The 26161-nt window shown below is 31.4% G+C and overlaps 1 protein-coding gene across 3 annotated transcripts in view; it reads right to left on the bottom strand.

Annotated features, from left to right (window-relative positions):
* The window catches only part of LOC118195976 (3'-5' RNA helicase YTHDC2-like), a 180918-nt gene extending 156720 nt beyond the window's left edge, over positions 1–24198 (bottom strand). For 2 of the 3 annotated variants that reach the window (XM_085810549.1, XM_035367326.2), the window contains exons 1-5: positions 23604–24197; positions 10850–10940; positions 6943–7136; positions 615–811; positions 175–341 (exon numbers count right to left, since the gene is read on the bottom strand). In XM_085810549.1, coding sequence (XP_085666675.1) covers positions 175–341; positions 615–811; positions 6943–7136; positions 10850–10940; positions 23604–23697 — 743 coding nt within the window. In that variant the 5' untranslated portion in view covers positions 23698–24197. Of the gene's footprint in view, positions 1–174; positions 342–614; positions 812–6942; positions 7137–10849; positions 10941–23603 lie in introns of all 3 variants that reach the window. The other variant, XM_085810550.1, reaches the window with a different exon arrangement.
* Positions 24199–26161: the final 1963 nt, after the last annotated feature.

Here is a 26161-nt window from a genome sequence, read left to right as displayed (position 1 = left end):
AAATATTGAAACAATCTCATAAAATTACTAATAAAAATATAACACCAATTTTCAAAGGTAAAAATTCACAAAAAGAAAAAGTAGCATATTTTTCGATCAAAAATATAGCTCATAAGTAATATTATAAATACAATTTCAGTTCACAATTAATTAAATGTAATTCAGAACATTTACCTGCTCTCTAACCGTACTTGATACCCTACACTTTGCCCAATTTTATCATCCCGTTCCATGGCAACCCGTTCAGCAACAGTTATAGCAGCTATTCTGCGTGGCTGAGTGCATATAATACGACAAGGCTGACCAATAATGCTATGATGATCTAGGATAAACTGTGGTACCTATAAAAGCAACATGCAAATGCTTTCATAACAGATATATTATAAAGTACATGAAGAAACAGAAACAGACTCAAATTTTTACTAGAAATGATTTTAATATACTAGTAGATTAAAAAGGCCAATTTATGTTGTTTCATATAACAGAGAAAAGAGAGAAGAGAAAAAGAAGCTTAAAAAACCATACTTTCTTACTAGGATTATTCATATCCCGCTTTCCTTCCTGTTTAGATTAAATTTCTATAAACTAAATTAATTGTATCGATGAAAGTTTACCTGAGTTGTTTTGCCACTGCCAGTTTCACCAGAAATTAAAATCACTTGATGGCAAGATATCATTTGAATTATTTCTTCTTTGCTGTTCCATATAGGCAAACTTTGACGAAATAGAGTGAAGTCATTTTCACATCTATGCTGTGGCACCATTGGAATTCCACTACCAAGCCTGCCTATGGTGCGACTTACATCCCGCACTGTAGGAGAAAATAAATATTAGAATAGAAAACACTTCACACCTCCATCGAAAAATCATTAAAAAATATTGCTAAGGCATAGTATGTATGTTACCAAAATAATTATACGACACCCATTATGCCACCAAAAATATTTATGTGGGAGCCCAAGTATGTGCTTTATATATATTAGTTTTGGCCAGTGGACAATGCCAAAGTTCTAAAATTTCAAGTTAGTGCAAATTTTTTTTTTTTTTTTTTTTTTTTTTTTTTTTTTTTTTTTTTAGCGAAAGCAGATGTTGTGTTCATGGGAAGCACAGCCGCATAAAAAGGAAAGATTTCTTGAAAAGATAAGTGCTTCATTACTTTGCTTCCTTTTTTAAGTTTCCTGGCTGACTACTCTTATAAGAAAAAGTATGCAGCCATTTTGCGAATTAGCTTGGCGAAAAATTAGCTGCTGATGAGTTCAAAAATGTCTCCAAAGTCGGCAACATACTCAAGAGTTTTTGATTGGGTGGTGTATCATCAAAGTACAAAAACACTTTATAAATATGGTAAATAAGAACTTCCTAGAATTTCCTGATCATGAGTAATCCCCTTAAAAATTCAAAAAGAAAAAATATATAGTTTTCAAATGTATTAACTTTGAAAATATTTATAACATATACAGTACAAAGTCTCTAATCCGAACGCTTATTATCCGGAATGATCTATAATCCGGACCTCAAAGCCCCAAACTTGCGCATGCGCGTAATGGGTTTACGCATGTGCGTAAAGCGTTTACGCATGCATATTTGATGCACGCATGCGTTTACCCATATGCGCTTCTGATAAACGAAAAAAGTAACAGAGAACGTTATTGAAAACGAAAAAATTTCGATTGACAAATTAGTCGATATTCTCAACACAGCAATTACAGGACTTGAACAGTGGAACTTTGTAACTGAACAAGAAATTACGTCTGTTTATAGAATTAAAGAGAAAGTATTAGCATAAAAAACGAAGCAACTTAAACAACTTACATTGATAGAAATGTTTACTAATAACCACTAGTACTTACTAGTAAACAAATAAATATTAAGCTTTTTTTGTAAATTTTGATACCCTTTAGATCATAATTGCTCTTTATTTCATAAATTACCGTTTCATATTTTTAATTGTATAATTTCTGCATGCCATCTTATCAGATTTAAATTGATGATCTATAATCCGGAAAAAACCCTAATCCGGAATCGCCGAAGTCCTGACGAGTCCAGATTGTGGACTTTGTACTGTATATTTATTAAACATGATATAAATACCATAGTTGAAGAAAGGACAGCCTTCAAATGCTGCAAGAAATTTGCATTTATACTGAGAGAAACACACAAGAAATAAGCAATAAAAATATTATATTTAGCCCACAAATCATACAGTAAATAAATGACTATTAAAATTACTGAACTAGGCAAAAACATTTTCTCAGTCATGAAAAGTAACATTTATTAAAATCTGATAGCAAAACAAAATACCTTTAACAGTAAAAAAATAGATAGGATCAAAAGGAGAAAATTCAAATAATGTTATTTTTATTCTTAAAAAAATTCTTCAAAAGATGAAAAATCCCTCACAAACTTTGTATAGAACATGTCCATTGCATGGTAATACCATGACGATATTTTCATTTTTTCAGAATTTCCTGGAATTTAGTCTATAAAATCTTGCCTTTAAATCCTTATGAGCCTTCTAATGTGCAAAGTCTAAAATCTCTACCAAGTCTGCAAGTGCAAAAAGCCAGAAGATTTTTGAAAAAAAAAAAAAGGTTCAGAACTTAAAAGATCATTCTCAAGAGAAAATTGATACACATTTAAATATTCTAACACAATTACATGGGAAAAAACTTTTATCATGGAAAAATACAAAAGACAAATGAAATTCATTTTAAAATAATTACAGTAGTTTTTGTTTTTATTTTTTTTTCTCAAAAGTGTTTCAGAAACTGTGGTTTGCATTTATTACTTTGTTTATTTTCAGAATCAAAATATTTCGAAGTCACAAAAATGTAAAGTAATATCCCTTTAAAATAGGGCAGGAGAAAATAAAAATATTTTATTTTAACGTTATTTCTTTAATACATTATCATCATTTTTGTGATAATTATCAATGTTATTATGTTGGTTAAAAAAGTAGTCTAACATGCACAAATCTTCGAATAAAATACTTAGCATATAAACTGATCTGGAAATCCCCCAAATGTTGATAAGTCACAAAATTTAGCACTGCATAATAAGTGAACTCATATTCCCTAAAGGGAATTGGTTTTGATGCATTATTTCATGAAATGTTCATTTGCAAAAAAAAAAAAAAAAAAAAAAATTAAATTGTTTCGAGATGTTTTTATGTTTCAATTGAGACACATCCTCATGCCTGAAACTCAAGTATCCACAGTTTATATTAAAAAGTAAGAAAGAATTCAAGCGTGACCTATCAAATACATATTTGTCAATGCATCACCAAAAAGTATTCTCTCCAAAATGTTAGGTCATATTGAAAATGCCAATCATAAAAAAAATCGATGGGAATCTTAGTTGAGTAAAATTAAGGGCATTTGGCTGAAATTAAGGACTTATAAGGACCAAAAATCATTTCGAAAAACTTAAGGACTAAGGTGGATTTGAATACCATACAAGTTCTGTAAAATGAAACAGGGATCTTATTTTTGAGCAAAACACAGTATTTTTCCACAGTTAATTTTCTTTTTTCTGGAAGTGAAGGACTCAAGTTTTTGAACTAACTTGAACATAAAGACAAATCTGAATTTAAAAAATCTTTCTAGTACCAATGATAAAATTCACTGAACTTGGATTACAGTCAAAAGTCTTTAATCCGGACGTCCATAATCCGGAATGATTTATAATCCGGACCTCAAAGCTACAAACTTTCTGCACAAGCGCATATGCGTTTACTCATGCGCGTTTAATGTATAACGGACGGTATAAGCTAAACTAAAATTATCTAATTAACTATTTCAGTTAATGTTGCAGATTGCATTGTTCCTTAATCTTCGAATTGGATCTGGCTTATTATTTTTTGCAGACTGTTTAAGCAATTTTATAAAAAGTAAGCTTGAACTTTCGATCATGTCAAAAAGAGTTTCCAATTCTGGAGCTGCCAAAGGATCTACAAGGCGAAAGCATGTTTCGATGTCCATTAAACAAAAAGTGGAATTGCTGCAAAAAAATGGATAAAGGCATGAAGAAAGTGACAGACAGGTGATTTGTTTCTCTAACCATTCCAAAATCTGTTTATCAATTTCATGCTGCTCTGTGCGGTGTGTGTGGGGGGGGGGCGTCGCTGAATGAACAATGAACTGGAAGTTGATCTGTCAGCACTATCCTCATCTTCAGGGCAGATGTTTTTATTTTATTCGGCTTATAATTCCTCACTAAATGTAGTGTTTCATCTCGATGTACACCGATATAATTTAAATAAATTTCCTCGTTATTATAAATATCACGAATACACATCAAATAGTTTTCTGGTTGCAATTTTCTAATTTCGACTATGCGTAATGTATACTTAACGCATGCGTGCTTTGAAAGAAATGTTTAATAAAGTAAACAAATAAATATTAAGCTTTTTTTTTTTTTGTAAATTTTGATACCCTTTAGATCATAATTGCTCTTTATTTCATAAATTACGGTTTCATAATTTTAATTTTATAATTTCCGCGTGCCGTCTTACCAGATTTAAACTGATGATCTATAATCCGGAAAAACCGATAATCCCGAATCGCCAAAGTCACCGACGAGTCCGGATTAAAGACTTTTGACTGTACTTGTTAGGTCAAGCTATTAAAACAGACAAGTAAGCATGCAAAGAAAAGAAATTATGTATTGAAATGAAATGCAAAATTTTTTAAAGTATGTGTTTGTTTCAAAGATTACACTCTATAAATTTCTTTACCAATTTTTTAGAAAATGTTAGATACTCCACTTTCTATTTAATAATTTAGAGAAATTTTTTTGCAGTCTTTAGACCAAAAAGAGTATCTGCAAACTTGATTGGCTGTAATTTTCCTCTTATCTTCAACATCAGAACTATTTCTTGTTTCATTTTTATCAAATCACGTCTAAAAAGTTAACAAGCAAGGTCAAAAGCTACATAACATGAAAACCAATAAGCATGACATTTCACTTCTTTATTCAAAAGCATCTTCTTTGCAGTTCTCTGTGATGGCAAGTAGAGAGCATTTGATTGCAATTTTTATTAAAAATATTGCTTTTTTAAACAATTAGTGATAGTATTTAATATAACTTCATAAATATCAGCCAAAATTCATTACATTAAGAGACTTGATTTAAATATTGTAGTTTGACAATTTAATTTTTAAATCACTTCATATTCATCTAACGAAAAATTTCTACATTTTTGTGACTGAAGTAAATATTCTTTTATATTTAAATCATCTTATTCCCATTACAGAGACTTTAGTTCAACAGTGCATTTTCATGGTAAGAAAGTATTATTTCTATACTTACATTTAAAGCAAGGATAATTCCAAATTGCATATAAAAAAAATTTCGTATTTAGTTTAAAGAGTTTTTAATTTTAGAATTAGTTTAAAGTTTATATCTTAAACTATTCTCTTTAAAAAGTTCAAAAATGCAAAATTCTGAAAATTTTATTATTTGTTAATATCAAGGCTAAATATTTGTCAAATAAGACTTTTTATTAATCTTTTGCTGAAAAAATGAAAAAAATTGTTTAAAGTTACAGAGTTAGCAGCATATATTATGCTCATAATGCAAAATGTATAATACATTATACAACATTACCCCTCCGTCCGAATTTCAGCACTGCCTAATTTTCACATTTCATACACTAACCTATATACAAAGATCAAATTTTGCATTCAGTTGTGCATAATTAACATAAATAATTACATCACTGGACACTAGTTGAAACTTTAATTAGTCAGCATATTTTTGCAGATTATCCTTTAGTTTTGATGAGCAGTATACTATAAAGTTAAATTTAAAAAAAAAATTAAAAACTTGCATCACAATTTTACATGCAGTATTATACTCTATTTAACATGATAAATTTACAGTGGAACCTCAGATCATGAACACTGCTCATCACTAACAAATTATCTACACAAAAAAATGCTCCTCGTAATGAATGGCATCTTGAGTTACAAACACCCGAGTCAGCAATAAATGATTTTCAAATGTGTTTTGAAGTAATTTATGCCACAGAACTAATAATCAAAGACTTTTAGAAATATTTTATTATTTTTCACTACTTAATTCTCATTAATTAAGCCTAACAGCAAATGGTTTACATGAATTCAGCCAGGGGGAAATTCTGGCCAGACTGTGATGTCTGCAAAAATGTTGAAGGCTTTGATGCTTAAAGGATAAAAATGAACTCGCCAACAAAACAGGAAGGAGCAACTTCAAAAACAGGTGATTGTGGAGTTATAACTAGTCATTTGATCTATAAAATTGTGCAAAGTGAAGTAAAGTGTGAAGCTTAATCAGCTGATAAAGCATTCACAAGCTATAGAATAAGCATTATCAATGACAATGTGATGTTTCATTTCAGAAACACTTTAAAATGTACACAGCAACAATCATTGGTTAAACTTTAAGGGAAATGAATGCCCAGTAAGTTTCAATCAGAATCATATGGCATTAAAATACAAAGAAAAGAAGAAATAAGAAGCTTCAGAAAGACACTTAATGTTTTCATGGAAGGGGATTCCTCATCCAAACACTAACATACCCTCATCAAATTTCCATTTATGCTATCCACTCTCCTGAGTGCATGGCAAAATTATAAAATAAATAAATAAAACATTTTTTGTTCTTTTTATTTATATTTTTTATCTTAAATTTAATTATTTCCATCAGTTTTGTATTATGAACTTGTGAACAAAGTTCTGTTGCAAAGTTTGAATAAGTAAACATCTGTATTCCAAGAATGGATTAATCCATTTTGCATTAGTTCTTATAGCAAAGTTAATTTCAGTTTACAGTCATTTTGGATGACAAACTACCTTCAGGAACAAATTACATTCATGAACTGAGGTTTCACTGCTTTTGAATTAAAATTCATTTTGAAAGCATAACTAGATAACAATGTATCTAAAAAATTATATAGATTACTGTCTTGGCCTAAAATACGATCTCTTTCTGTTGGAGGTAAGAGCTCTTGTCTTTCTCTTGCAGTAATAGGAAACTTCTGAATCAGATTGACTGTTTGTCTGTGAGATGCATGGCCCAGCTCAAAGACGGCATCAGCTTGTACAATTGTTGAACCTTCCTTTTTGTACACAGTCAAAAATCTGTTAGCTCCTTCACTAAAAGAATAATTAAGATTAGACATTATATAAAGAAAAAAATTAACAAAAATATATGAAAGTTTGATTACTGTAACAATAAAAAATATTTATGAAAATTCCATTTAAAATATTTATTTTGAATTATATAAATTTTAATATTTTTAATTTTAATCCCAGTATCAGTTAATTTAATACCCACAGTTCAAAGTGACAGGAAAAAGAATTCCCATAAATGTCATATGCTGTAACTTAAGAAAGGCAAATGAAGTCATAAGTAACTGTAACATAGCTGACATGTCCAACATTGTCCATTCTCCCATTTGCAGGCCCATTTTGGGAAAATATAACTAAATATGCAGAGTGAAGGTGGCTATTACAGCTTCTTGTCACATTCTCAAGTTACCAGGAAAAAAAAAAAAAAAAAAAAAAAAAAAAACTTCAACCTCTCTGAGTTCCCAGCCTAACTTGAAGGTTATAAATATATTGGTAAGGAATCTTCGATATTAGAAGTCGTACAGCACTTAACTTACATTTACTTCCATAACTGTAATTTTTCTAAACTGTTTAGCATTTGCCTAATACTCATCAGTAAATTATAAATGTATAAAAGTATGTCAGAAATACTCAGTATTTTTGCATTTGCACCATACTAGCCAGAGCTACACTTCTGTTTTTCTGCTGCTCTTATTTGCTTTGTTTTGGCATAATTTTCAGTGCCAGATGTCACCAGTTCGATTTGGTTTCTTTTATAACAATAACTGTCTTTACAAACACTGCTTGGACAACCACATTTTTGATCTAACCCTTTAAAAAACACAGCAAAGGATATTTTGATTTGGGATTTGCCAGAGATAAACACGTAGCTATTCTGTTACTCAAAGAAAGAGGTATTCTTTTCAGAGAAAGTTTGTGTTCAAATAACCACATCATGAAATTAAAAATATGGCTTTCTAAAATAGCTGTGCAAGATTAGTTCATGCGAGAAAGAAAACGGTACCTGAATATACACGATTTGCTGAATCATGCACTCCTTTCATCAATATCATATGATTTATTTACTTATACAGTCAAAAGTCATTAATTCAGACACCCATAATCCGGAATGATCTATAATCCGAACCTCAAAGCTACAAATTTTCTGCGCATGCATCGCGTTGCCGCATGCGCATAGCCGTTTACGTGTGCGTGTAAGACCTTCACGACTGCAAATATGCGTGTGCACGTGCACATAAAACGTTTACGCATGCGCGTTTAATGTATAACGAATGGTATAAGCTAAGCTAAAATTATCTAATTTAGTTAATGTTGCAGATTACTTTGTTCCTTAATCTTCGAATTGGATCCGGCTTATTATTTTTTGCAGATCGTTAGAGCAATTTTATAAAAGTAAGCTTGAACTTTCGATTATATCAAATAGAATTTTCGATATATATTTGCTAATATGTAAAGGATCTAAAGCGAAAGTATGTTTCGAAATCCCAAATCTGTTTATCAATTTCACGCTGCTCAGTGGGGGGAACGCCGCAGCGTGCAATGATTGGAAGTTGATCTGTCAGCACTATCCTTATCTTCAGGGCAGATGTTTTTATTTTATTTGGCTTATAATTCCTTACTAAATGTAGTATTTCATCTCGATGTACTCCATCTTTGATATGATTTAAAACAAGTTCCTCGTCATTATAATTCACTTCCGATAGTGAAGAAAGTGACAGAGGTTATTGAAAACGAAAAATTTCGATTGACAAATTAGTCGGTATTCTCGACACAGCAATTATAGGAATTGAACAGCGGAACTTTTTAACTAAACTAGAAATTATATCTGTTTAATAGAATTAAAGAGAAAGTATTATCACATGAAACGAAGCAACTTAAACAACTTACATTGAAAGAAATGTTTAATAAAGTAAACAAATAAATATTAAGCTTTTTCTTTTTGTAAATTTTGATACCCTTTAGATCATAATTGTTCTTTATTTCATAAATTACGGTTTCATATTTTTAATTTTGTAATTTCTGCATGCCATCCGACCAGATTTAAACTGATGATCTATAATCCGGAAAAATCGATAATCCGGAATCGCCGAAGTCCCGACGAGTCCAGATTAACGACTTTTGACTGTAGTATCAGAAGTTAAACGTCTATTGAGTTTTGTGAACCAAAGCTTTCTTCAAATGAATCGCTACACAAAGGCTTAGGAAAACTGCATGAGAGAAATATGTGCCTCTCATGAATTGTTATGTCATCCTAATGTTAAAATTGGCATGTTACAAAGCAGTGCAAATTTCTGTAAACTTATTTAAAAAAAGAAAAAAATAACATAGGTCATGTTCTTCTACCACAATGGTTTTTTAGAGCATTTTGCCGTGAAATTGGAGAATGTTTATTTTTAACTGTTTCTAATTTTTTCCCCCCTTCACCTCATTCCGAGCCAAAGGCTGGAGAAAAAAATAAGAATGTGCCAATATGGTACTGAAAATGCATGGTTTGTTTAGTAGAAAAGTATCTATTTTCATATGTAAAAGCCAGAGTATACTTAATAAACAATATATCATACCTTATTATATTTAATGGCCTGGTACATAATGTACAGAATATTTATTATCGATATTGTTTTACTTGCCTAACTTTCCAATTAAATAAGACTAATTATGTGTAATATATGAATTTTTGTTTAGACAGTATTCACTATTACCTATATTAAATTTTGAGCATACTACCTGTGTATACGGCGGCTCCAATGTACTATAAAACTGTTATTTCAGAGCATAATATATTGATGTCATGATAAGCTAAACATAATTTAAGTAGCCAGGTACTTTTCAATTAATGGGTCACCAGTAACTGAACACCAAAATGGCAAATATTGTATTCACCGCATGAGTACATATGCAAGAAGACCATGATGAATAATATGAAAGATTGGATATTGATCCCATAACTTTCTTTTAATATTTTATAATTGCTTTTTTCTTAATATTGGTTCATAAAAAAAAACTCTACTTGGTAATAATCAAATGATAAAGAGCCGTAGTTTATTTTTTTAAAGATAAAGACATTATAAACACAGGAAGACTTTGTTCAGGGAACTACAAAATGAAACTATTTTACAACCACTAGAAAAGTGAATTGACATTGTATATGAAAATTGTGAGTGGGGGGGAAAGGTTTCCAGATCAGATGTTGGTTCCTAGGTTTGTGGATTCTTTTCCAGATAGCTATTCAGTACATTTACTTATGGCATCAAGAGCTCAACATTGGTAGAATTCAGTGAACTGCAACTACTGACCAGAATAATTACATTATTTGTGAATTTCTGAATTTGCCTTTGTCTTTTGCATTTATTTTGGATTAATGCAGCAGTTGTTTTCATGAAGGAAGTTGTAGCTTGTGTTAGATTTGCTATTTTTCTTCTACTAGATTTCGTGCCAATGGTGCTGCTGTCATGTATATACTCGCAAATATGACAAAAACATGGCCTGCTAAACTATTGAATATTGAAACCTCGGGATGCAGATAATCACAAAATGCACAAAACTTGTTTGCCTACTCACAGGTTGATTACATACTAAAATATCACAAAACAATATTGATGCTAACTGAGGTATTCATGTTGAAAGCTTACAATAATGAAACATGATGCCAGTTACATTAATCAAAACCCTCATCTCATAAACCAACTGGATCAGAGTATATTATAAATAGAAATGTAAAAAATACAAAGCTGAACTACCCTCTGCTCTTCGATTTTAAACCCAGCTGCTGACAATATCGATGTAAGTATGCTCTTTCAGTTGAAGTTAAGGAAGATGGAAACTCATATTCTGCAAAAGTAAAAAAAAAAAAGTATTAATATATTCAAATTAAAATGCTTGATAGTTGCTAAACATAAAAAAATCTGTTTTATATGTTTTTATTAACATGCTTCTGACAATTTTATTAAATGACATTTTACAGTAAACCCTCTCCAAGTGCAAGTTTTCAAAACACAATATTTCTTACACTTGGTACTTCAATTGTTTCCATTTGATTTGCCTAAAACTAGAATTTCATATGAATGTGGTTCAACATTCCTTTATCAACACTGAATGCTTGGTGGCATCATTGCTGGCCAGATGTTATCAACAATTTTAATGGATTTTCATCCACTGAAAATGAAACCAAATAAATCATACAAACTACAAAAGCAATTGATCGTGAAGAAGTTTCAGATATACAAGAAGAATTAATCAAGAAATGATAAATGAAGAATTGGATGATCTTATCACACCAACCATCAGTGAACACAGTAAAAACGAATTAGTTAAAATGCCTTTGAAGAACTTAAATAGCTAAAAAAGGCAAATGAACTATCTAATTTTGTATGAAACTTGAACCAAACAAAGAAAAGGACACTTCATAAGAGGCAATTTAAAACTCTGTATCCCTAAACTTTAAACAATTTGCGTCATTTTTTTCCCAGGCAAAACTTACCAGCCTTTTTTTTTTTTTTTTTTTTTTTTTAAGTACCGTATTTTTAGTAAGCAGCAGAATAAATTTTTTTAGTTAACATTCAATTCACATTTTTCTTTTTTTAAGTACAACTATATTTATGTTTATTTAAATTATACATACTTCCTTAATATGAATTCTAACAAACGCACTTTTTCTATAGATATTAACATTGTGCAACTCGATTTTGCTGTGCATGCAATAGATTAACTGTGTAGCTTTCACACTAGCAAGGGTTTACTGTAATGAATTATTTTTTCAAAAATATTTTATCTAACTTATGATTCGTTTACACTCTTTCACTGTCAGTAATTCTTCATAAGTTTCTAATAAATAATAATATATAACTAAACATCAATTCAAATCATTGGTTATTATATTATTAAAAACTATTCTTACACATCTTAACTATATCTAGTACTGGCTTTAGACTAGAAATTATAGAAATATGCAAACATTAATATCGCAGCAATATATTTTATGTACGATTCACCTTCAGTAAGTCTCCTCAGAGTGCATATTTTTACAAATTGTATTACCATTTACGGTTAATTTGTGATCAAGGTACCATTAATTTAAACCAGAATTTTAATATGCAGATTTAAAAAAAAAACAGTACTTTTCCGTTTTGCCAGCGCAAGCGATAAAGTCGGCAGTAATGGTACAACCGATGCTAAATGAAATATCCTCGCTGGGAACATTTTACTTTAACTTTTACATTTTCAAAACAAGTCACAGCCATTTCTTATCAGATTGACTGTTTCTTTCAATACACGCATACAATTACAGTCAAAAGTCTTTAATCCGCACGTCCATAATCCGGAATGATCTATAATCCGGACCTCAAAGATACAAACTTTCCGCACATGTACATATGACCTTTATGCATGTGCATATGCATAATGAATTTACACATGCATAATGCATTTACACATGCAGGTTTAATGTATATCGGACGGTATAAGCTAAGCTAAAATGATCTAATTATCTATTTCACTTAATGTTGCAGATTGCGTTGTTCCTTAATCTTCTAATTGGATCTGGCTTATTATTTTTTGCAGACTGTTAGAGCACTTTTATAAAAGTAAGCTTGAACTTTCGATTATGTCAAAAAGAATTTCTGATTCTGGAGCTGCCAAAAGATCTACAAAGCGAAAGCATGTTTCGATGTCCATCAAACAAAAAGTGGAATTGCTGCAAAAAATGGATAAAGGCATATCCTTTTTTTCTCTAACCATTCCAAAATCTGTGTATCAATTTCACGCTGCTCTGCAGGGGGAGGGGGGACGTCGCACAATGAACAGGAAGTTGATCTGTCAGCACTACCCATATCTTCAGGGCAGATGTTTTTATTTTATTCGGTTTATAATTCCTTACTAAATGTAGTATTTCATTTCGATGTATTCCATCTTTGATAAGATTTAAATCAAATTCCTCATCATTATAAATATTATGAATATACATCAAATAGTTTTCTGGTTGCAATTTTCTAATTTCGACTATGCGTAATGTATGCTTTACGAATGCGCGCATTGAAAGAAATGTTTAATAAAGTAAACAAATATTAAGCTTTTTTTTTTTTTGTAAATTTTGATACCCTTTAGATCATAATTGCTCTTATTTCATAAATTATGGTTTCATATTTTTAATTTTATAATTTCTGCATGCCATCTTACCAGATTTAAATTGATGATCTATAATCCGGAATTGCCAAAATCCCAACGAGTCCGGATTAAAGATTTTGTACTGTATCATTAAAAAATTTATCATTTTTTATCATAATGATGGAAAATCAATTCGGGATATGGCTAAATTAGTAAATTTATCACATTCAATGGTACAGCATGTGATCAAATGCTTTAAAGAAGGAAATCAGATCGAAAATAAAGTAAAAAGAGGAGGTAGAGTAGACTTTAAGGTACCCCTTGGAACTACTCTGATATGCACCCTCAAGTCGCCAAATTTCGCACCAAATATTTTTGGCGAGAAACTTCACGCTGCCATATTACTATTGAAATTTTTTGTCTACATTTCGAACTTTTAGCCTAAAATGTCTCCAAAAACGCGGTTTTCGCACATGCAAAAACTACTTTTTCAACATACAATTTAGCTAAAAATCCGAAACAAAATCAAAAAAATTTAGATAACAAAAACATAAAGTTTCTAACCAAAAATATTTGACAAGAATCCATGTACACAGCGACATGTTTTAACTTAAAAAAACATCTACAAATGGCACAATGTAAGCAACGAACGAATCTACAAACTACGCACACCTCGCTTTAATAAATTAACATAACAACAATAAATTTCAAAAAATACCATGTACACAGCATCCTGTTTAAACTTTAAAAAAATTCTACAAATTGCACAATTTAGGCAAGGAAGGAATCTACGATCTACGCACTCCTCGCTTTAATAAAATAACATAACAACAATAAATTTCAAATAATACCATGTACACAGCATTCTGTTTCAACTTTAAAAAACATCTACGAATTGCACAGTCTAGACACTAAACAACAAAATAAACTAAAATAAATTTCAAACAATTTAAAAAAAACAACAATAACGACAGAAATTCATACTAAAGAACCCATGAACATAACATTCTACAAAATAAGAACAAGGATAAAATAAAATGCACTTACCATGAATTAATGCATTTTCGAATAGCAGAAATATAAATTTCATACCGCCTTTAACATGCCCCCATGTAATCACTATCGTATTTACATGACAGCCAGACACACTATCCAGAAAATTTATACTATGGTTCACAAATAAATAAAATCACAAATCCCTACTTCTATCTTGCACTGCCATTAAAAATAATCTCCCAGACACTCTTTCCACACTTCTAAATACCCACTACCCCTCAACAGGATAGCCACAATGATATTTTCTTTTGCCGAACTTCAATTCAACAACTACCATTTTATCTTTCCCTCCCATCTTCTCAGAACAGAGGCGAATCAACGAGCTCCAGCGAAAGATTTTTCAACGTCAACAGGGTTGCCATAGAACATGCAATCGTGCCAAAAACCAGCGCAGAACACATATCGCCACATTTGGTGAAATTAGGGCGTATATTAGAGTTGTACCGTACCCCTTGTATTATGGCGAACTTGTTGTTTGCTTTATCGCCAATTTGTTGTTTCATTTATGGTAGCCTGTGTAGTTGAATGTTATGGAAACCCTATTGTAACGTAATCGGGTGCATGATTCTGGGAAATTTTGAATCATGGGATGTTTTGTAAGCATTTCTGTGGTGTGTGTTGGTTTGATTCTTTAGACAGTAGAATGGCCGAATCTAGTAAGATTAATTTGAAGTTTCTGTACGATTTGGAGTGAAAGGGGAAAAGAGCTTTAATTGACTGTTGTGTAAATGTAGGTTTACTTAGTAGCCATTATAAGTGTTCTGTATGTAGGAAGGACATGCGTCTAGTCGAACGTAAAAACCGTTTAGATGAATTTGAATGGGTTTGTAGGAAGAAAGGTTCAGATGGTCACTATGTGAAGCGTTCGATCAGAAAGAGTACCTGGTTTGAAAAAAGTCATTTGAGTATGATTGATATTTTGATTTTTATGTGGCTCTGGGTGTACGAAGCGAATTTGAAAATCATGGTAAGTGAATATTTGTTTTTGGTAAAGCTTAAATGTATAACACGTTTTTTCTTTTTTATGTTATTTTATTGTTTGGTTTAAAATGTATTTTATTGAGATTATGTATTTTTTGTTTGCCTATATTGTAGAATTTGGTGCACCTTTGACTTTTATGTGAAAATATATCTATGTGTACATGGATAAAGTAAAGGGAGTGCATAATGCAATTCTGGGATTTTTTTTTTAGTGAAAATAGGTCGACGTGTACATGGATAAAGTTAAAAGAGTGTGCAATGACATTTTTGTGCAATTCGGGGATTTCTTTTTTAAGCAAAAATAGGTCGACGTGTATATTCAAGTCAAAGGAGTGCGCAATGCCATTTTTGTGCAATTCGGGGATTTTTTTTTTTTTTTTTTTTTTTTTTCTTAAGTGAAAATAAGTCGATGTGTACATGGATACCGAGTTTGTGCAATTGTTTGTCTTGTTATTTTGGCTTTGTGTAGCGGCAATTTTTGGGTCAAAAATCGCCGCTTCGCAAGCCAAAATAACGAGTCAAAGAATTGTACAAAATCAGTATCCATGTACCGCCGAAAATCGCCAAGGGGTACCCTAAACTATACTTTTACCAGAAGAGGTTGTGAAAAATCCATGTTTGAGTACTATAGAGATTTCTATAGAATTTACTGAACATTTTTCTACTTCACTTGAAACTGTTCAATGAGTACTTGAATCAGCTGGATAACATGGGCAGTCTGCTCGAAGAAAATTTTTTATAAGTACAAAAAATAGAAAGCTTATTCTTTCTTTTGCAAAATCAGTGATAAATAAGCCCGAAGGGTATTGGAGCTATGTCTTACTTGCAGATGAAAGCAAATGTAACACTTTTGTTCTGGTGGGCATATAATTGCTTGGAGGACAAAAATAACCAGATCCCAAGAACTTAATCTCAAGAACTTGGTTGGAACAGTAAAGCACTCCTTGTGTGGGGGTGCATATCAGCATCAGCATTAGAATTTAGTATTTATTGATGGCATAATGAACCATGCCTTTCATTTAAATACAGAGTGTTTACTAAGTCTCTATATATTTTTGCTCAACAGGCTTTAAAAATCGGAGGAGTTATTAATTAAAAACTGAGATAACGTTATTTCATTTTTCGAATTGGCAACAGTCTCGAAATTAGGTGAGATAAAATTGCTTTTTCGAAAGCGCCGGGGGGGAGACAATTGCTTCCACTCGAGATTTGTGCTGGCGAAAGGTCACATGTCAATTTCTTTTTTTTTTCAAATATCTATGGAACCGCGCTGAGTTAGAATTCGAGACAGGTATCGCCAGATTGCAAAAGATTCTCGGAATCCATTGATACTATTCTCATCTTCGTACGACTTTAATCAGCTGAGATATTAATTAAAAACTGAAAATGCTAATTTTCCCGCTCATCTTTCCGAGTGCTACAGTTTCTTGAATCGCTCGAGATAAAAATCAATGTTATATTCTGAAGTTTGAATAAAACACGCGATTGCAAGTTACCTCACTGTGTATTGAAAATATTTCGTTAATGTCCGCATTTTAAACTAACATTTTTTTAATTTCAGTTTTTTATAATTGCCACGATATGTTATTGCCACGTTAATTCTTTTATTACTATTGAGTAAAAGTTGTTATATTACATTAAATTTAAATGATGGCGTTCTTGAAGTTGTACAATTTTAATCGGCTGAGATATTAATTAAAAAAATCTGAAAGCGCTATTTTTTTAAAATATGTTATTATTTTTTGGAATAATAAATTTAATCTTTTTGAATAATATATTTTTTCATGGTTTTGGATACATCCACTTAATTTACATATGCTTTTTGAATTTAAATGATATCGTAAATTAGTTTGCAACAATAATTATTAAATTTTTTTTTACGATTCAAATTTCTTAATTAAATTTTAATTGAATATGAGCTTTTCCTTGCAGCATTGACGCAAAAGAATTATTTAAATTTAATTTAACTATATTCTTGTGAAACAATTTTGTTGAAACTTTGTGCGGATTCTGTAAATTTAAACATTTTTTTTCCGCTTTGGGTTTTAAATTGAACATGTGATGCTTGGAGACGGTATATGAGAACTTTTCTTATTATAAATAATTATGAATTATTAATCGCATTAATATATTGATACAATTTTAAAAATATTGATACAATTTTGTGTGTGATTATGTTGAAGTTTATAAAAAATAAAGGAATTTTAATAACGAATCCATCGTTTGAATAACAAACCCGAAAATTTTCACGATTTCTCTTTCTACAACGGCCCATTAGCGGCACCGTAAAGTCACTGAACACTGGTAGTTCGGTCCAACTTTCGAATCCCGGCAAACGGGCTGGCTGCATGGGTGCTTTCGTGATTTTCCGCATGTATATAGTATATTCAGTATCTTCTGGATGCATACATGAATATAGAGGGCGCAGCCCGCCAAAAACCGCTGAACACTGGTACAGTCAAAAGTCGTTAATCCGGACTCGTCGGGACTTCGGCGATTCCGGATTATCGATTTTTCCGGATTATAGATCATCAGTTTAAATCTCGTAAGATGGCATGCAGAAATTCTAAAATTAAAAATATGAAACCGTAATTTATGAAATAAAGAACAATTATGATCTAAAGGGTATCAAAATTTGCAAAAAGAAAAAGCTTAATATTTATTTGTTTACTTAAATAAACATTTCTTTCAATGTAAGTTGTTAAGTTTTGCTTCGTTTCATGTGATAATACTTTCTCTTTAATTCTATTAAACAGACATAATTTCTTGTTCAGTTACAAAGTCCTATAATTGCTGTTCAAGTCCTATAATTGCTGTGTCAAGAACACCGACTAATTTGTCAATCGAAATTTTTCGTTTTCAATAACCTCTGTTACTTTTCTTCGCTATCGGAAGCGAATTATAATGACGAGGAACTTGTTTTAAATCATATCAAAGACGGAGCATATCGAGATGAAATACTACATTTGGTAAGGAATTATAAGCCAAATAAAAAAAAACATCTTATCTTCAATTATAAGCCAAATAAAATAAAAACATCTGATCTTCAATTATAAGCCAAATAAAATAAAAACATCTGCCCTGAAGATAAGGATAGTGTTGACAGATCAACTTTAGCTTATACGTCCATTATACATAAAACGCGCACGCGAAAACGTATTCTGCACTTGCGCACACTCATATGCGCAGTCGTAAAAGGTCTTACGCGCACGCGTAAACGCCTATGCGCATGTGTCAACGCGGCGCATGAGCAGAAAGTTTTTAGTTTTGAGGTCCGGATTATAGATCATTCCGAATTATGGGTGTCCGAATTAACGACTTTTGATCTGTAGTTCGGTCCAACTTTCGAAATCCTAGCGAGCAGGCAGTTTACACGAGTGTTTTTGTGATTTTACACATCTGTATCATGTATGCAGTGTCTTCTAGGTACATAAATGAATAAAGCGGGCGCTGCCCGCGCAAGAAAGCTGAACACTGGTAGTTCGTTCTAGCTTACGAGTTCCAGCGAGCAGGCTGTTGCGTGGGTGTTTTCATGATTTTCCGCATGTGTATCGTATATGCAGTGTCTTCTGGATACATATGTGCATAAAGCGGGCGCATCCCGCCCAAAACTGATGAACACTGGTAGTTCGGTCCAACTTTTGAATCCTGGCGAGCAGGCAGGCTACACGGGTGTTTTCGTGATTTTACGCATGTGTATCGTGAATGCAATGTCTTCTCTATGCATAAGTGAATAAAGCGGGCGCAGCTCGCGCAAGAAAGCTAAACACTGGTAGTTCGGTCCAACTAACGAGTCCCGGCGAGCAGGCTGGCTGCATGTGTGGTAAACGCTGGACACTGTTAGTTCGTTCCAACTTTCGAATCCCGAAAATTTGCGGGCTGGCTGCATGGGTGTTTTCGTGATTTTACGCATGTGTATCGTGTATGCAGTGTATTCTGGATGCAAACTTTAATAAAGCGGGCACAGACAGCGCGAAACCGCTGGACACTGGTAGTTCGTTTCAAATTTCCAATACCCGCGAAATTACATTAGGAACTTTTATACACACGAACGATGAATAGCGGGCTTCAGCCCGCTCAGCTGGCGGTCTTGCCCGCTAGTAAGAAATTAATAAAATTTCACCCATACTCAAACTGCTTTCAGCAAACCACGTACCCTTCCTTACACTCCGTTTCACAAAATGTCCATTTTCACCAGATTTCTTGCACCGCCATTCAAACTTATCTGTAATATCCTTCCTTTCACACAATCTCATTTCATTCCCACATTTTGGACATTCATACTTATCCGCAATTAAACCTACACTCTTACCCCATTCAACCAATTCTTTTGAATTATCAGATAAACACATTAAAAATTTAGAATTCACTTTACATAGCGCCATGCAATCCGAAAATTAATCAACACTATTTCACACAACACACAATGAAGCTTAATACAAAATAATATAGTACTACAGATATTTTTCCAAATTTACCCCCTTTTCCGATTAAAGAACTGTAATTCGTCCATTAATGTCACATGACATATCTCATGATCTCTCATTTCCCTCACACAAAATAATGCGTAATCAGAACTGAGTACTTCTCACATTATTACCAAAGTCCTAGGTAGTAACCTTTATTGCCTCCAAAATGTCGCCAAACTACCTGTTACCATATTCCAAAGATCAGCCATCGCTTTTTCCGGATTATAGATCATCAGTTTAAATCTGGTAAGATGGAAAGCAGAAATTATAAAATAAAAAATATGAAACCATAATTTATGAAATAAAGAGCAATTATGATCTAAAGGGTATCAAAATTTACAAAAAAAAAAAAGCTTTATATTTATCTGTTTACTTTATTAAACATTTCTTTCAATGCGCACATGCGTAAAGCATACATTACGCATAGTCGAAATTAGAAAATTGCAACCAGAAAACTATTTGATGTGTATTCGTGATATTTATAATGACGAGGAATTTGATTTAAATCATATTAAAGATGGAGTACATCGAGATGAAATACTACATTTAGTAAGGAATTATAAGCTGAATAAAATAAAAACATCTGCCCTATCCATTTTTTGCAGCAATTCCACTTTTTGTTTGATGGACATCAGAACATGCTTTCGCTTTGTAGATCCTTTGGTAGCTCCAGAATCGGAAATTCTTTTTGACATAATCGAAAGTTCAAGCTTACTTTTATAAAATTTCTCTAACAGTTTGCAAAAAATAATAAGCCGGATTCAAAATTAGAAGATTAAGGAACAACACAATCTGCAACATTAACTGAAATAGATAATTGGATAATTTTAGCTTAGCTTATACCATCCGTTACACATTAAATGCTCATATGTAAACATATTATGCGCATGCGTAAAAGCCTGTGCACCTGCGTGAACGCATTATGCGTTGACGCATGCACAGAAAGTTTGTAGCTTTGAGGTCCGGATTATAGATCATTCCGGATTATGGACGTCTGGATTAAAGACTTTTGACTGTATAATATTTACCAATATGTGTAAATTTCCTTAAAGTGTATAGAGACTTTTGCAAGATAACTTTTCTGTTACTTTTTGATTACTGATTTTCCAAAAAAAAATTTGGTTGATCTTTACATTACGGTAACTGGTAGTTTGGCGACATTTTGGAGGCGATAAAGGTTACTACCTGGGACTTTGGTAATAATGTGAGCAGTACTGAGTTCCGATTACGCATTATTTTGTGTGGGGGAAACGAGAGATCATGGGATATGTCATGTGATATTAATGGACGAATTACGGTTCTTTAATCGGAAAAGGGGGGAAATCGGGAAAAAATCTGGAAATTTTGTATTTCGCTTTATTCTGTGTTGTGTGAAATAGTGTTTGTGAATTTTTGGATCCCATGGCCGTAACTAAAGTGAATTCGAAATGGGTATTTAGTGGTATTGAAAAGGATAGTAAGAAATGTTTTTTAAGGTTGTGTGAGAGAGAAATAAACATGTTTTATTATGTTATTTATTTTACCTGGTATCTTGCTTTGAAAGATAAGTATGATTTTAAAGATTCTGAAAGAGAATGAAGAAAAGTGTATCCGCCACGTAATGAAGATTCTGAAGGAGATTAGGTAAGTTAGTATTTTTAATTATTTTTATGCATTGTTGGAAATGTAAGGTGGAAAGGAATTTGGTATTATTGGGAAAATTGTTATTAGCAATGATTTAGTTTAAAGTAATTAGGATTGTAAGGTAATTTTTATTAATTGAATGTATGTGCTCATGTATATTTTAAGTGGTGTTTTTGAATTTAATTATATTTTAATGAAATGATAGTTATTTTGTGAATTTTATACTTGTAGGAATTTGGTGTATGTTTAAGTTGAAATAAATGTGCATGGAAATAATTTAAATATTTGATAATAAATATTTGTAATGCTTCATGTATGAATTCGTTGGTGACGTGTATAATGTAATAGATGATTTAGAGGTAAAAGTTTTTGGATATTTTATTTATTTTATATGTGGAAATGTTCATATTTGTAAAGGGTAAATACTTTTTCGCGATCATGTAATTTCATGTATGTTCTTTTTACCGGGTTTAAAGATTGAGAAAATTGTCATGTATTTTCATGAAATTTTTTTAATTTATGAGAAAAAAGCAGTGTACATGGATATAGTGAAGAGTGTGCGCAATGCCATTTTTATGCAATTCTGGGATGTTTTTTTAAGTAAAAATAAGTCGGCGTGTACATGGTTTATGTGTATGTGTTATTTTGAAAAACGCGTAAGGTGTATGGTATTGTGCACTTTTTCTGAATTTTGCAGTGAATATTTGTCATGATTAAGCAGTTTTGTTTGATAAAATTTCTAGCATAAGTGTAATTCGGCTAGTAGATTGTTGGAAGAAGTGTTCAGTAGATAAGAAGAAAAGAAACATGTCTTTACTTCGTGAAGACAAAATGGCGGCGGGGGAAAAAAAATAGAGGGTTGCTGTAGGGGAGTTGGTCGCCAAATTTTCGCCAAAAAATCGCCAAGTTACCGTAATGTAAAGATCAACCAAAAATTTCATTGTGTTCATAAAATAACTAATATATTTTTACTAAGAGAAATTTATGGATATTATTAAAAATTTCTGATTCTCAAATATTAATTTTCATTAATGAATAAAGCAGTATGTCATTGAAACTCTTAAGTGTAGAAACACTTTTGGAAGCACTGTAGCTAATTTGATTCTAGGTTTAAGGATGTATATTTACCTCTTTGCTTCAGCTGAAGAAATACCTATTCATGGTTCTGTATCCAAATTCTTTCAAGAAAACAATCCTGAACATACAACCTATACATTCACTATATGTCACTGAGTGTATAGGTTGTATGTGAACCTATACACTCAGTGGCTTTTATACAACTGTCTTGAAGTTTTCGAAACTTTTCAATATTCTTCAGATTTAAATCCTATGGTACATGTATGGAGGAAGTTAGAGAAAAGAGTACATTATGCATATGCCACGCTTTTTTGTCGCCTGGGAAAGAGAAGTCAAATACATACACTAACATCTAACAACAATACAATCTGGGTTGTTGCTGTGTGTGTGTTTGCATATCTATAAACTATTCTTAAATTTGAAACTGTTAACGATAATAAAAAAAACCTGTCAAAATTCTGATAGGTGCATAACGGGATAGTACCAAGAAAAGAATATGGAAAAATTATACTTCTTTGAAAGTCTATTAAAAACAATTCTTACATAGGAATGGAAGATTCTTACCTGAAAAAAATTAGTTGAACCCATGCCAAATGCACGAAATATGCAATTTTAGCGAACAGATATTCAACAAAGTATTGTATGTCGAGCAATTTTCACGCTTTTATTAAATATAAACTGTTTATTCACACTGTTCAAGTAATAATTATAAATAAATTTATTTTCACAACTTTTTGAACAAATCATTTTTCTTTAAAGTATCAAATATTTTTCAAAACATACAGGTTTTAAAATTAATGATCAGTAGTATATGTGAAAGAAAAATAAAGTCATATTGCTAATATTTAATAACTGAGATTTGCAAATAAAACTGAAAAACACGTGTCAAAAAAAATATGCGCCACTGTACTGCGAACTGATTTTGGGAGGAAGTTCCACTGCACTTATAGCAAAACAATTGAACTTAATAATGGTGCTTTTAACACCCACCATACAGAATTCTGGAATTCTAAGTAAGTAAATTAAGAAAAACCAAAAACAAGTAACATTTCCCTAATAATTACACGATATCAGAGACTTCATATTATTAAAGATAATTTTTGTTAGTAATTATAACATGAAATTTACAAAAATTTATGCATATAGCAGCATAGCATTATAAGATAGCATAAAAAACTGAACATACCTTTCTGTTCTTCATTATGACGGAAATTTTTTATTGCGATATGAACAGCAATACGAAAATCTTCCCCTACTTGTATTTTATTTTTCCTCGTCATATTGCTCTATTCTGCAGGCCCCTTAAAAATCTTTAAATAATGCTGGCAGAAAAATGGACGTTAAACCAGAAAATGTCTAGTTCTTTCAAATGAAACTTGCCAATCAGTTATAAATAAAGCTTGCATAAACAATATTTGAAATACATTTGTTACAAAGATTGAAAATTCTAATTTCTAAGATAAAAGCCGTAAAAATTTAAATAAAGAAGGGTCAGTTGACACCATAGAATGTTTTAAATAATTCAGAGCTAGTAAGCATAGCAGACGATAAAAGAACTGTCACAAGAACACCTATTTTAGTTACAAGAATTTAAACATATTCAAATTAATTAACATGATTTTAGCACTCTTTACTCTTTAATAGTTGATACATTTCCGATGGCAAAATAAACAGATTTATTTTTATAAAAACAATAACTTTTATAAAAACAAAACTGTTCCTCTGCAGCTATCGAAGTGTCTGAACGTCCAGCAGCCAAAGGTTAACAACAACAAGAGATTCTTTGCAACAACCGAGCGAAGTTCCGTAAATTGCGCAGAAACGCGTTTTTGAAATCTGCGGCTTACCAGCTCAAGCTACTGCTGGTATAATCAGGAGGGAAGCTTCTTGGCCATCTTCCTGTTATCGCTGTGACTTGTGCAAGATAGTCTGTAATTGCAATATTTTTTTTTCTTTTCTTTTTAAAGCATGTCAGCTTGTGTTGTATATGGATGCACAAACAGGTTTTCGAAAAAGATTCCTGGGATTACTTTTCACGCGTAAGTATTCATTTTCTTTTTTTTATGTAATTTGATAACTATGGTAAAAAATATCACGTCCTGTTGTTTTCTTTCAAGACGTAAAAAAAGGACTTAATAATAATCAAAATATGTTAAATACATTTTATTGTTTCAGTTTATAGCTGGCATCTTTGTTCCTTAACATACAATGATGTATGCTAGGATTTAAACTGTATAATTTGAACGTTTTAGATAATTCGTTTGATAATTTTCATGAAAAGTAAGACACCAATTGTTACTATTTTTATGAATTGTAAAGGTGTTAAATAAAGTAATGCTTTTCTTTATGTATTAATTATTATTCATTTTTAAGTTTTTTGAACTGTTAAGAATATAATTTGAGCATTTGATCAAGATAAACTAACTTTTCTGTTCTTAAAATTTTTTTGCATAAATTTACAAATTTCTGGGCAGCATAGCGATAAAAGTAAGTAAAATATTTACACAACTGAACATGTGGAAAGATGTATCCAAAAATATAGGTATAGGTATATTTCTGTAATTCAGCTTAATTCAAGGCAATTTCTTTGAGATTCATAAATATGAAACGCGCATAAACTGAAATCACTGAATTCACATAAATCTGTTTTATTTTATTAATATTTATTTTCTTGTTGTTGGTTGGAATCTATTTAAAACTTTCATATAAATAAAAATGCAACCTGTGACTATTTTTTTAGATAATTATCTGCTATTAATTTCAGGTTAAATATATTTTAAATGATTCTTTAATAAATTACAATATTGTGAATAAATAAAAAATATCGCTTCTTAAAGGAAAAAACTGGAAAGTACACCCAACAGGTTGCTAATAAAACCTAAGCAAATTCTTGAAATATGGCTTTAGTGTAATGAACATGCATTTAGATTTCGAACTATTTCTTAATGATTTTCTGTACGTAGTAAATTACGGATATCATCTTTATAACTTTAAAACAAAAAAAAAACTAACAATAGCGAAGTATTTCATTATAAATTTTACATATTTTAGTGGAAAATACATGCACGGAACAGCTTAAAAACACGTACGTTTCACTGCCGTAATGCAATGTTTTGAAGTTACAAACATAGACGCCGCTTGTTTGGTGGAGTTTCATTCCCCGATAGTGGAGGAAACTGCGAACCTTCCATCCTTCTATTCTAACCTCCTTGTGTATAATTACTTTATCGATTCCTTGTTTGACAACGTACTTTTCTTTAAGAATTTTTTTTTTTTTTTTTTTTTTTTTTTTTTTTCAGTTTTAGTGAAATAATGTTAAATTTCTGATCATATCATATTACTTTGATAAGGGATTTTTTTATAATGTCTTTACTCATTAGTCATCTTAATATGAACCGCTTTATTTAGGCAACGTGAATAAGTTCATTAGTTTAAATAATGACTTTAAAAATCAGACTTTTGAAATCATGAAAGTCTCTACCTTGTCCAAACTCAATCTTGCAAAAAAGAGACTCATTTACATTTCCATCATTAGCATTCGGGAGCCCAATTGGGGATATTAATGGTGCCTGCATAGTTAGCGGTACAACAATTTATTGTGCTTTTTGTGTAAAATGGTCAGATGTGCAGCTATTAATTTCTCATATCACTCACGAAAATGTTATATATTGGTAAAATTTCCTAAAAACGAAAGAAAAAAATTGGGGTAAATAATTGCCGAAGAGATAATTGGGAATATGGTAC

Source organism: Stegodyphus dumicola, chromosome 2, assembly GCF_044657685.1.
Source record: "Stegodyphus dumicola isolate Sdum_Otavi_A_Nest chromosome 2, ASM4465768v1".
Lineage (NCBI taxonomy): Eukaryota > Metazoa > Arthropoda > Arachnida > Araneae > Eresidae > Stegodyphus > Stegodyphus dumicola.
Note: the sequence above shows the minus strand (reverse complement) of the source record. Positions and strands in the feature narration are given on the sequence as shown.